Source organism: Perognathus longimembris, unplaced genomic scaffold (genome assembly GCF_023159225.1).
Source record: "Perognathus longimembris pacificus isolate PPM17 unplaced genomic scaffold, ASM2315922v1 HiC_scaffold_4634, whole genome shotgun sequence".
NCBI classification, from domain to species: Eukaryota; Metazoa; Chordata; class Mammalia; order Rodentia; family Heteromyidae; genus Perognathus; species Perognathus longimembris.
The window spans coordinates 1-12,570 of NW_025959973.1; the positions used below are offsets into that span (position 1 = coordinate 1).

A 12,570-nucleotide genomic window follows, 5' to 3' on the forward strand; every position below is an offset into this window, starting at 1 on the left:
CTGGAAGCCCACACACAAAGAGACAATTTGTTTTTAAAAAATGTAATTTGTCTGAAAATAAAATGCCAGCAGCATTTCCAAAATCAATTGCATATGAGTCTTTTAGTTGTATCAGTAATCTTTGTATTTTACAAACACAAGCCAGCATTTTTCAAATTATGCATCATTTCACTGATGGGAGTAGCTAATGCAGCAGCTCAGTCTCTGGGCATACACTTTGTCAGTCAATAAGAGCTGCATCTCTGTGCATTAGTCATTGGGCCAATGCATGGGGCAGTGATTAGGACTGAACCAATAATCATATTATTCGGCCTATTAATGGGACAGTGCATGTGTGGTATTTATTTCTTGCTTTTGTTACGTGTTTTCCACTGTAGTGATTTAAACATATTAACCCAGTGCTGGGAGTGAGATATGTCTCTTTTCCCTTGCAATAAATTATGCAGTGTATAGCAGCCATTAGGCAAATTAAGATGATTTCTTTTTCCTCAAATAATTTGAATGTTTATATGTGTGTGTGTTTTCTAATATTCATTGTTTTCTGTTGATGATCTTTTGGTTTCAGCTGATCTATAAATGTCTTATGAATTTCAAAGCTATAGACTATGTTCTAATGGGGTTTTTTGCAAGTCATTGAACCACAGGGCCTTGTGCTTGTTAAGCATGTGCTCTATCATTCAGCTCCATATGCAGCTCTTAACTGCTTTTCTTTAAAAATTATTTCTAGCTTTCCACATCTAAAGACAGAGTTCTTTGAAAAGTCAGTCCTTTTAATTCTATGTCCTAAAGCTCAATATTTTCCCATTCTTGTTTAGTTTTCTATGTGAACATTTGAAACAAGTTGTAAATAACCCTTCTGATTGTCAACATGAGACCACTCTAAGCTACAGATGGTGTTCCAGACTTACTTGGGCTATGCAGTAAGATCCTGTTTCAAATTCTACCACCTAGCAATACCTAAGACTTAGTGAATTTCCTGTAACTATAGGATGAGAAAGGGTAATCTGAAATCTCCATATTTAGGTTTAGTCAATGGTAATTTTTAAGAACTTTTATGAAGTCACTGAAGATGTCTCAAACTGTATTTGTTAATTTTTATTTATTTTTTTTCAAATTATTGATTTAGGAAAATATGTAAATTATTACAAATTTTAAAAATCACCCATTGTCTCCCCTCAAAAGTTAATTTTATTTATTTATTTTTTGTCAGTCATGGGGCTTGAATTCAGGGCCTGGGTGCTGTTCCTGAGCCCTTTTGCTCAAGGTTAGCACTCTACCACTTTCAGCCAGAGCACTACCCATTTTCTGTTTTTAATTGGAGATAAGAGTCCCACAAACTTTCCTGTTCTGGCTGACTTTGAACCATGATCCTCAGATCTCAGCTTGCTGAGTAGCTAGGGTTACAAGTTTGAGCTACCAGGGCCTGGCTCCAGTAGCAAACCTAAAGGCTTAATGTTCTCACTCACTACATGTTAATGCTTTTCTCAGTTGAAATAGAATACTCAACTTTGTGTTATTATAGTTATTTGAGAACTAAGATAATATATACACATCAGTAGCACTTTAGCCATTACTGTGCACCTGAATCATTATGGAAACTTGCTAAAAAATTAAAGTTCTGGAACTCCATTTTGTAGTGGTAGTGGAGGATCTTCGATATATGTATAAATTCAGCTTAATAAAGTCCCCAAGTGATTCTCTCACAGGTAACAGGTTAGCATACTTTTAGAAACACTAGGACATTACTAAATGAACTCAGTGTTTCAGGAACTGCAAACAATCTCTTCCGCAGTGTAAGTTACAGGTCCAAGATTATTTACTTAGTCTGGAACTGAACTAAGACAGTAATTGTGAATCCCTGACTTAGACATTATTTATTTTATTTAGTTAGAAGTGTCTACTTATCAGGAAGATATCACAGCATGATCAACACATGCTTTTGGGAATAGATAATCCTGAAGTGAACGAGAGGTGTACTGGACTAATGCCACCCATCTTTGGCACTGAAATCATAAGCTAAAATGTATCCCTCCTCCCTTTAAGATTTTTTTTGTATTTTATATAGACTACAAAATGTCTGACTAACATTGACTTCTAGAAATGAGTCCCCTGTATTAATCCTTTTGTATATTTAATTTTACTAGTATTATATCTGAAACAGGTAAATATAAAATTTTAAATAAAAAACAAGATTGCTTTTTAAAATTGCTTTATTAACTTCACAATATATAATGAGCATCTTTCCATGCAATAGATAAATTCTCCTGCTAACAAAAATCTTACAGATGGGGTCAAAAACACAACATTCAATTAGAAGCTGGTAATAGGAGACCCACAAGGAACATCAAAAGATTTACAAGAGTACATCACAAACATGTAGGTTTAGGTAGCAGGGGTCTCTCCTTAGGGAACACATCAGGATTCAGGATTTAGGGCATAAGGCAAAACTCATCATGGTGGTCATGGTGGGGGGGATCGGTGCTAACTGCCCGCAGACTATGGCTCAACTGCCTTTCCCTCAGCTTTTCCATGAGCTGTCTCACCTCCTCCCCAAACCTTTCCATGTTCTCTTCTCTCATCCTTGCCTGGGGCTCTCCAAGCCTATGCATCAGATCCCATCTATAGTGCAGGACAGGCTGCCTAACACGGAATCGCCTGCGATTCGCTCTAGGAACCCCGGCTTCCAAAGGCTGAGCCATGGGTTCCTTCTTAGTAGCAACTTGTTCCTTTTCTTCCTTGTTTTCATTGTCCTGATGAGCATTTTCCACATCGAGGTTTTTCACAGCTTGTTCCTCTTTGGACGCCATTATTCCTAGGAGACAAAAATCAAAAACAAAAACAAAAAAAAAAAGACTAAGTTTTTTGTGGTTGATTCAGCACCAAGGACAGAGGTATTCACTCAAGTCACTATTCAGAATGCACTTGTCCTCTTTTTTTTTTCCTTTTCCTTTTTTCTTCCAAATGTCATTTTCCCACCTGAGAGCCCCTGTGCGCCCTCTAGGGGGCCCCTCATCCTAGCCCCTCCCCCAAACCACCATTTTCCCTAAGGATCCATTTCTAGACCTCCCCAGACACCAAAATGGAGGACAAGGATGGAAGGGAGGGGAGGGCTAGCATTAAGGAATCTCAGATTGGGGTTCTTTTCTTTCTTTCTTTTTTTTTTTTTTTACACATTATTACCTCCCACTCCCGCTGCCGCCCCTAGCAATGCCCCTTGCACCAACCTGGGCCTATCCTTGCTGGCTCTCCTCCTCCCAATTCTCACAAGGTGCGTTGCAGAGACACTCAGACCTGCAGACAGGTGGATGAAGTAAGGAAGCCTAAGCTGATGCTTCCCAGAGCCGGGCGCCGCCCCGCCTCCCCGCCCCCTGTTCAGTCCCCAGCATCCCCACCCCTCCCAGCGATGCTCCCATTGCAGTGACTAGAGGGCAATTTCCCTTAGCTCTCAGTTACCCCGCTGCCCCTCCCTCGAGACCCCAACCACCCAGTACCCCCACTCCGGGGGTCCCCTATTTTTCATTGAGAAAGCGAGGGGGTGGAGAAGACGGGCGCTCGCCGCGCTATTCTGCACCCGCCTCGCTGAGATCGACAAGCTGCAGCGGGCAAGGCCTTGGCGCGCGGGCCCCGGGGCCTTACCTGCTCCGCTTTCCCCGGGCCCAATGCCAGCCCGCCGGGCGCTGGGCGGCGGGAGCTGCTAGCCAGACGCGAGTGACGACTGCACCCAGGGCTGCGTCGCTCTGCAGCTCCGGGTCACGTGAGGGCCGCGCGTCACCGCTGAGCTCGCCCCCCACCTCGGGCAGCCAGTGCGGCAAGAGGCCCCCCCCACTCCTTCCACCCCGCCGCCCCAGGCTGACGCACTGGCCTTCCCCCTCTATCTCGCCGTGCGCGCTCCTGGTGCGCGCACTGGCCGTCACTCATCTGGGGCCTCTCCAATCTGAGGACATACAAGTGGCATCACTGTCTTGCGGTTGGACATGGCTTTCTGTTACCAGGGAGGATCCGCTCCGTCCTCCACCCTCCCTCGGCATCTCCCACCCTTGGCTATGGCGTCTTCTGCTTTCTCTCTTCCCCATGGTTTTATAGATGCTTCATAATTGGTATCCCTTTTTGAAAATCAACATGTCTAAAAATCTGAAAACATAATTTCTATTTGAAGGTAGTGATTGAACCAGAGGAAATAAAAGAAGAAGCACTTTCTGGCACTACACAGAAAGTATTGATTTTGAGCTCAGCAAACCATTTGTGTGTGTGTGTGTGTGCATATGTGTATGCCCATGTGTGTATGTTCGTGTGTGTATGTGTATGTATGTGCGTGTGTATACATGACTGCGTGTGACAGCCCAGGGGGCTTGAACTCAGGACCTGAGTGTTGTTCCTGAGCTTTTCTGCTCATAGCTAGTGATCTACCACTTTAGCCACAGCTCCACTGCCAACTTTTTGGTGGTTAATTGGAGTCTAAGGGACTTTCCTGCCTAGGCTGTCTTCAAACCTCGATTCTCAAGTCTCAGCTTCTGCAGAGCTAGGAATATGGGAGTGAGCCTTGGGCACCTGGCACACACCATCACTTTTGCAACAGTCTAGTTTGTCTGAAATATTTTTCTTTTTTTTTTTTTTGGACAGTCCTGGGCCTTGGACTCAGGGCCTAAGCACTGTCCCTGGCTTCCTTTTGCTCAAGGCTAGCACTCTGCCACTTGAGCCACAGCGCCACTTCTGGCCGTTTTCTGTATATGTGGTGCTGGGGAATTGAACCCAGGGCCTCATGTATACGAGGCAAGCTCTCTTGCCACTAGGCCATATCCCCAGCCCCATATAATAGCTTTCATATAAGCTATGAAACCAATAAGTAGAATTTGAAATAAAATACTAAAAGACAGTATAATAAAAAAGCCTAGATTGCTTTGATCATCATGATGATATTTTAAATACAACACCAAAGACATAATCCATGAAAGAGGAATTGATAAACAGGACTTCACTAAAATTATAATTTTCTCTTCTTGAAAGGTATTGTTAAGAGAATGAAACCACAAAATGAGAAACATATTTAAGAAAAAAAGGCATATGTGATAAAGGACAACTACCCAAAATAACCACATTAAAATAAGAGACCTAAACAAGTACTTTGCCAAAGATGAGGTACAGAGGGCAAGTAAACATGAAAGATTCCCCTCACAAAACATGATCAGGAAACTGCAAATTAAAACTGAGATACCACTGCACATCTATTTATTAGAAAGGCCAAAATCTAGAACACTGACAGCAATGAATGCTGGCAAAGATGTAGTATGAATTGGAGACCGTATTCTCAGCAGAATTCGGAAATTGAGATGAGATTATCCAGGAAGGACCTATGGAATAACGTCTTTTGGAATGTCATGGAGCCCCTTGAAAAGCATTAGAGTATCAGAAGAATTTTGAGCATAATTTTATATTATCAAAAACACTGCCAGGGCTGGGAATATGGCCTAGTGGCAAGAGTGCTTGCCTCTTATACATGAAGCCCTGGGTTCGACTCTCCAGCACCACATATATAGAAAATGGCCAGAAGTGGCGCTGTGTCTCAGGTGGCAGAGTGCTAGCCTTGCGCAAAAAAAAAAAAAAAAAAAAAAAGCCAGGGACAGTGCTTAGGCCCTAAGTCCAAGGCCCAGGATTGGCCAAAAAAAAAAAAAAAAAAAACCTCAAAAACACTGCCAGTCTGGCCTGCAGGAGTCAAAAGAGGGACAAATGAAGGATGGTTGTCAGACTTCAATGTCTGTACAGGCAACAAAAAGGATAATGGAGATATTAGCTGTGAACATATACCATATTCAAGAAATATGAAGAATGGGCTACAGACAGTGGCTCATACTTGTCTTCCTACATACTGACAAAAAAGAGAGATTGGTAAAATAGTGGTTTGAGGCAAGCCTGGGCACAAAGTTCATGAGATATGGTGGCACATGCTTGAGAAGCATGGTGGCATATGCTTGTCATACCAGCTATGGTGAGAAGCTTAAATGGGAGGATCATAGGCTAGGCCAGTCTAAACAAAGAGTGAGGACTTATCTCAAAAATAATCAGAGCAACAAGGGCTGGAGGTATGGCTTACGTAATAGAATGCTTGTCTCACAAGTGTATAACCCCTGGGTTCAAAACCCCATAAAAACAACAACAAGAAGGATGACTCCCGCTGCAGAGTCACAGCTACAGAGGCAGAGCTTGAGAAGGCCACCTATATGAGCACAGAACTTAGTGGAGGGATCTTGAGATGAAATCAATGTGGATTCTAAATCTAATAGTGGGTGAGTTTGAAAGGGGGGTGGGGAGAAGACACAGGTTGTGCTAAAAGCTACAAAAACATCACTAGGAACAACCAGAAGCTGGAAGACACAAGTATTCTCGTCTAGAGTCTTATAAAAAATATGGCCTTAATAGCAATTTGAGTTTGGATTTCTGACTTCCAGAATCATGAGAAAACAAATCACCATAGCCTTACACCATCTAGTTATGGTACTTTATATAGTAACTTTAGGAAACCAAAACATCAACATAGACATACATGCTTGTACATATACAGAGACTCAATGCATATTTCTGAAAATAACTATCTTTAGCTTCTTATTCTAAATTAGTAGCTAAACATTTGCCATTGGGATTTGGAGTTTTTAAGAATTTGACAGACCCTTATAGATATTTTGGACATTAATGTTGTTCCAAATAATAATTCAAAGGCTGCATGTTTCCCCCCTTCTCTACATTTTTATTTATAGATCAAGGATATTAACAAGATGTCAATCATATATGGGAGCAATTTTTTTTTCTCCCCAGGTCTTCATGTGTTCTTTTGTACATTTTCTCCCAAAGGGATCTTTTTTAACTTGGAATACGTTAGGCAGCTCAGAATCTAATATTGTTCTCTGCATAAAAATATTTGGAAAATGTGGTGAGGACAGAGAATAACAATGTTCATGTCCTAGGCACAGCTCTGGCCTAAATATGAGTCCAAGACATGCGTCTCTACTCCACTCCTTCCCAAAAGTTAGTCACTGAGTATCCCCTTCCTGTTCTCAAGACAGAGATCATAATACCTGCCTCAAACAGACTTTGCGGAGATTTACTGTAGTAAGCACCATTACTGTCTGTCAAACAAGGTGGAGAGGGGTAACCCAGGAACAAACCCACAGAACAGCTAGCCCTTTGGATGAATGAGAATCAAAACTACAAAGCTCAATAACTTCCCAGCTCAATAACACCAAAGTACTCATACTAGAACAAAAATACAACAAAGATAATGAGGATGAAGGTGGTAACAGCCAAGGGTTTCTTCTCAAAGCGTTATACTCAGGATTTGTGGACCAGTCTATGTGAAGGTTTCTCAGATCTTTCCATTTGCCTGAAGGAAGTAAAGGAGGTAATTTGGAGATCAGCAGAGCAAAGAATCCTGGCTTCATGCCTAGGCCACCTGGACTTGTCTCACTTTATCTGGGTTCCAAAACCTTACCTTGGGAAGCGACAGAGTTTGTACAGCTCTATTGTAGTCCAAGCAGTTGTCCTGAAAGTCCCTGGAGAGAGAAAGGACAGGAGATATTCACTAATATCCAAGAGGAGATATGCTGACATTACAATGACATTTGTGACAGAAACGTGACTCTATGTATGCTCTATGTATATCTTGATATACACCAGAATGACCCCAGCATCACAGTATGTCATGAGGAAAATGTCCTGAATGGCCAAAAGTCTTCCAATAAAGAAACAGGGTCCATGGAATTTGGGGAAATGTCATATATTGTTTAAAATAACTATATGACTATGTATATATATATGTGTGTGTATATATATATGAAGGAAATGTTCCAATTACTTAGTAACTCCTGTAATTCACTACCCTGATCATTCTAGCTCATACCTAATCAACTTGTACACCAACACTTACTTCTGAGACCACTGAAATTTCATCTCAGACTTGGTGGAGAATGCCTGCATCGTTGTTTGCTGCTCCTGGGCGATCGCCATCTCAGAGTCTGAGGGAAGTGGCATGGAGATGGAGCAAGTATGTTCCATCTTTTGGGGGCTGGCACTCAAAAAGAGCTTGTCATTGATGATGCATAGGCTGAAGGAAAAAAATGAGACCTAAGGATAGCTGGACAAAAAGACAACCCTCTACCACACAACAATGGTCCCACTATCACTGACCAACAATTAAATTCCTTCTATCTTTCTGCTCAGCTTTTGATATCCTCTGACACTTCCCAGAGAGCCCATCTTTGGAGACTGTCTACATAACTTACTAGATTTATAGGTTTGCCTATAACCTAGGAATGGGTTTACAGTCCCATTTTCCCTTTTACAGTAGCTCAACAGAGAAGGCAGTGTGATCAGTATTTCAGAGGAAGAAAGTGGTAGGTCATATTACTCGACATAGAGCAAGTAAGTAAATCACAGAGAAAACGTAGCATCAGAACTGCAAATCCCACACTGTGTGTGTGTGCGCCTGCACGTGCCCATGCACACACACACACACATGCATATGTGCATAGATGCCTATACTGGGGCTTGCCTCTGGGCCTTGTGCTCTCACTCAGAGTTTTCATTCACTACTGGAACTCTACCACTTGAATCACCCCTCTACTTTTGGCTTTTTGCTGGTGAATTGGAGACAAGGTGTCTCAAGGATTTGTCTACCCAGGTTGGCTTAAAATTGTGACTCAAGTGCCCTGAATAAGCTACATTTATAGCAATTATATATTATAAGCTACAATTATACAAATATATATTAAATACCACCAGTGCCTAGTCAGAGCCCACACTCTTAACCACTTGAGTAGACTGTGGGTTTAAAAAAATACCTCAAGAACTTCATCACTGAGTACCACCACTGTCTCCAAGCATGGATGGATATTGTCACCCACAACACAGTACTTACCTTGAATTGCTGCTATGGGTAGTGATGAAGGTCCGGGTGAAGACATGAACACATCCCTGAGAATTTCCTTCCACTTCAATGAAAACAAACAACAATACCCCTTTAGAGTTTCACGTGCTTTACATGCTCATACAGTGCTTCCCAGTGAAGGGTCTTATACTAAAGGGAGTTATCACTGTTAACTTGGAGTCAGGATGGCAGGGTGAAATTGGAGGAAAAGATTAGGAATAATACACTCACACTGCTGTGTCCCTATCAAAAATGAAGCATGTGAAAATCACTACAAATGTTTAATTCATTCCTGTTTTACAGTAGCCCAAGCTTTTTTTTTGTCCAGTCCTGGGGCTTGAACTCAGGGCCTGAGCACTGTCCCTGGCTTTTTGCTCAAGGCTAGCACTCTACCACTTGAGCCACAGTGCCACTTCTGGCTTTTTCTATATATGTGGTGCTGGGGAATCAAACCCAGGGCTTCATGTATACAAGGCAAGTACTCTTGCCACTAGACCATATTCCCAGCCCAGCCCAAGCTTTTTCAAATGGGGAAACAGGTTAAGTGGTCCCAAGTCACCTAGCTAACATGAGAACCATCAAACCTTAGTCTGTATCCCTAATACTTGAGCTGTGAGGTAGATAGGCATTGCTCTAAATTAGATCAAGATGCTTGTGAGCAGGGCATAAGAAGGAGAGAAGCAAGGGAAGAATGGGAAGGGATCTATAGCTGGTTCCCCAGCAATGTGGGCAGGAGGGAATCTAGAAAGGGAATCTTATACCCACTCACCGTCCCGGAACAGCCCACTGACAGAAAAGCAGAGCATCTTTTCCTGAAAAGGAAGAACACAGGAGCTCACTTAACTTCCTACCCAACTGCAGCTACCTGGAACTGTCTGAGAGGAAGCAGGTGCTCACCGTCTGGAACCATGTGTCCACCACAAATGAACTGAGATCATGTTGGGTTTTGGGCAACAGTTTGAGAGAGTTCACAATGTCACATTTCCTGTGCTTTAGCAGCTGCCTCTGCATACCTGTTGGAAAGTGGAAAAAACAAAAATGGAGGAGGCAACCACATTCTGGCCCTTGTCTCCTTTGATTGCCTAATTCATTCTTCCTCTCTCTGCCCAGTCTTGCCCAACATACACTTACATGGATCCTTGAGATTCTTCATATTCCTGCTGTACTTCAAATAGTCACCCAGGTTACTTCTAGGAGAGAAAGCAACAAGTGGTATTGGCCCAGCCACCTGTCTTCTGGGGGTGGAAGGGGTGTCACACTGCTCCCAGTCTGAGCAGTGATACTCACGGCGCTTGTTCCTTGAAGTTGTGGATAATGGTTAGGGAGAAGCAGGCCTCTTCATGGTAAGCATCAAGAAGATCCTGCCGATCTCCATAGTCATAGATCATGTAGTACCTGTGGGGGTGTAATAAACTATATCTATGGTCTGAGCCTCAAATGAGACAGTTTTACCAAGCAGACCTGTGATTGTGAGGTCTCACCTGCCTTGTCTCATCCCTCCCATTCCTCAGAGTCCCAGGGATACATACTGTTGCAGAAATTGTAGGATCAGATTCTTTAGCATTTCAGATCCGAAGTAACTTCCCTGAAATAAAGGAAGTACTCAGGATACTGTTAGCCTCTCCTTATGCCTAACTAAAAATGTTATGCTACCCTCTCTTCACCTTGCAAGCTGGTAACTTCTTATGAGTTTCAGTGTCACAGACAGGTAGTTTAGATGATGCCTGTCCATCCTGGAGAAGGCAAGAGAAAGTCATCAGTGCAAACCAGGTAGGTAATATTGGAGGATCAGGGAAAGGAATGGGCTCAGAAATGGGTAAGGTCAGAGATCAAGTCTGAAAATGCTCTGGAAATTACATCAACAGGGCAATAGTTGGGGTCATAACCAGAGAATCTGGTGGGTAGAAAGGTCATATACTCTTTGTCAAATTCTGACATGGGTCTCTATCTTCTCCCTACCCCTTTGAAGTTGAAGGGTTAGATCAAAAAGTTTAACTTTAAGGGGGTTGAGGGTAGGCTGCGGGTAGCTTTATTTTCAGTCATAGATGTCAATTATGAAAGACTGTATTTACCAGGCGCAATAACTTGGGAAACAATTCCAGGATTGAGCTGTGAAAAAAATCAAGACCACCTATAAAAATCATGCAATGTATACATGTACACAAACATTACCTGGTACCCCATTAACATGTAGGCATGTTATCATATCTAGCTGACATGTAAATTCTTAACATTTTTATGTATCAGTTGAAAAACATAAAAACATAAGAGTAGAAAATGTTGAAGCTGTGGAACTAACCTAGAGAGAGAATTGTCTCCCTCTTGGTCTTGTCTCTCTCCCATTTTCTCCAAGGTTATTCCTCACCTACACTGCCCTTCTCCAGGACCACAAGAAATCATGGTGGGAGCCCAAGCTTCAGGGCTTACTTCCCTTTCTTCCCTTTCCCTCCTCCGAGTTTCCACAGAAAGCTCAACAAGAAACAGTATATGGAGTGGGAATCCAGTGGTCTCACCACCTTGTTGGACACTCAACATCATGCACAACATGGCCTGGCCAGACCAGGTGAGTGAGGGCTCAGGAGGCAGGAAGGGCAGAGCATGGAGTTGGGGACAGAAATAGAGGAAACAGGGAGGTAGAAATGGGACAGAGCACAATAGATTGATGACAAAGGAAAAATAAAAGGAAAGGGAGATACAAGACATTCAATCTGCTCTGGTTCTTGGGTGAGGGGAGAAGAAAGAAGAGAATTATTCCCCTGCTACAGCCCTCTCCTTTACCTGCCCCTGGTAGACCCTGGAGCCCCAGGCAGATCTGAACTTATGAACCTGCTGCATGCAGGCTGAATCTGGCATGGGAAATGGAACCTCCCTCCGGGAAGCAGTAATTCCCCAAAAGCCAGCTCATCATGAGATGGACCATCTTTGGACCATCTCGTGGTCTTGCATTCTCTCCTGCACACTCATGCCTGTGAGTCTATGCCTTGCCCATGACCCATACTTGTCTGTTATGCAGGAGCAGGTAGAACAATGTGATATGGAGTGAGGGAGTGGGTGGGCAATGCTGCGGAGAGGCCTGCCCTTACGTTCTCAAACTCTTCTGCCCTCTGTCTTCCACTCCTGCTTCAGGAGGCAGTTTGCCTGCCCTCCCACTTCTGGATCCATGATCCAGGGAGCCCAGGTTTCTCCACAAGGAAGACATAGCTCCCAACGATGGCCAAGAGGAACAGATTTCATAGTGGCAGGCGCCTTTGTGGCTGAGCGCCTCCTTCCTCATCATAAGGCAGGACAGCCTCCATGCCAGCCTGGGACAGGCAAGGGACCTTTCAGGACCAAAAAATGCAGGATCCTCTCAGGATAAGGGAGGAAAGCCAGCTACATCTGGGTGAAACATGGAAGAGTTGGGAGACCAGAGCTGAGGACCCAGACAGGGAAATGAGCTGGGCCTGTGATCCCAAAGGATCATGGCAGCCACCTCCTACAGATAGGCAAGTCAGTGGCAACTCAAGCTTCAAAGGAATAATAGAGAATACAACTGACTTCATGCTGGTGGAATTATCCTGGAAGGTGGTGCAGACAGAGTCTGATTCTGCATGCATCTCTTCTGGTGTTAAGCCTTTCCCCTTCTCAATCTCTACTGAAGTCTCCATCTGAAATTA

General features: G+C 43.2%; 2 protein-coding genes and 1 long non-coding RNA gene across 3 annotated transcripts; all 3 read right to left on the minus strand.

Annotated features, from left to right (window-relative positions):
* Positions 1 to 2,200: 2,200 nt before the first annotated feature.
* LOC125344919 (protein BEX1-like) lies at positions 2,201 to 3,815 on the minus strand. Its single transcript, XM_048337208.1, has 3 exons — positions 3,637 to 3,815; positions 3,225 to 3,291; positions 2,201 to 2,812 (listed from the first exon to the last, which is right to left on the minus strand). Exon 3 carries the CDS (start codon positions 2,805 to 2,807, stop codon positions 2,430 to 2,432), a length of 378 nt encoding a protein of 125 aa, XP_048193165.1. The 5' UTR covers positions 2,808 to 2,812; positions 3,225 to 3,291; positions 3,637 to 3,815; the 3' UTR covers positions 2,201 to 2,429.
* Positions 3,816 to 6,961: 3,146 nt separating this feature from the next.
* On the minus strand, positions 6,962 to 8,431 carry LOC125344921. Its single transcript, XR_007209674.1, has 3 exons — positions 7,916 to 8,431; positions 7,481 to 7,541; positions 6,962 to 7,372 (listed from the first exon to the last, which is right to left on the minus strand). It is a non-coding gene; the product is annotated as an uncharacterized LOC125344921 (long non-coding RNA).
* A 470-nt stretch (positions 8,432 to 8,901) lies between these two features.
* Positions 8,902 to 12,561, minus strand: LOC125344920 (nuclear RNA export factor 3-like). Its single transcript, XM_048337209.1, has 9 exons — positions 12,452 to 12,561; positions 10,987 to 11,023; positions 10,579 to 10,647; positions 10,444 to 10,499; positions 10,202 to 10,309; positions 10,046 to 10,104; positions 9,812 to 9,927; positions 9,684 to 9,726; positions 8,902 to 8,978 (listed from the first exon to the last, which is right to left on the minus strand). The coding sequence occupies exons 1-9, from the start codon at positions 12,559 to 12,561 to the stop codon at positions 8,902 to 8,904; spliced, it is 675 nt and encodes a 224-aa protein (XP_048193166.1).
* Between the last annotated feature and the right edge of the window lie 9 nt (positions 12,562 to 12,570).

Coding starts and splice junctions, on each gene's coding strand:
- LOC125344919 (XM_048337208.1), bottom strand. CDS start 2,807: ATGGCGTCCAAAGAGGAACAAGCTGTGAAAAACCTCGATGTGGAAAAT.
- LOC125344920 (XM_048337209.1), bottom strand. CDS start 12,561: ATGGAGACTTCAGTAGAGATTGAGAAGGGGAAAGGCTTAACACCAGAA. Junction 10,648..10,986: donor TTCCCAAGTTATTGCGCCTG/GTAAATACAGTC, acceptor TGCCTTCTCCAG/GATGGACAGGCATCATCTAA. Junction 9,727..9,811: donor TGGACACATGGTTCCAGACG/GTGAGCACCTGC, acceptor CTTCCTTTTCAG/GAAAAGATGCTCTGCTTTTC.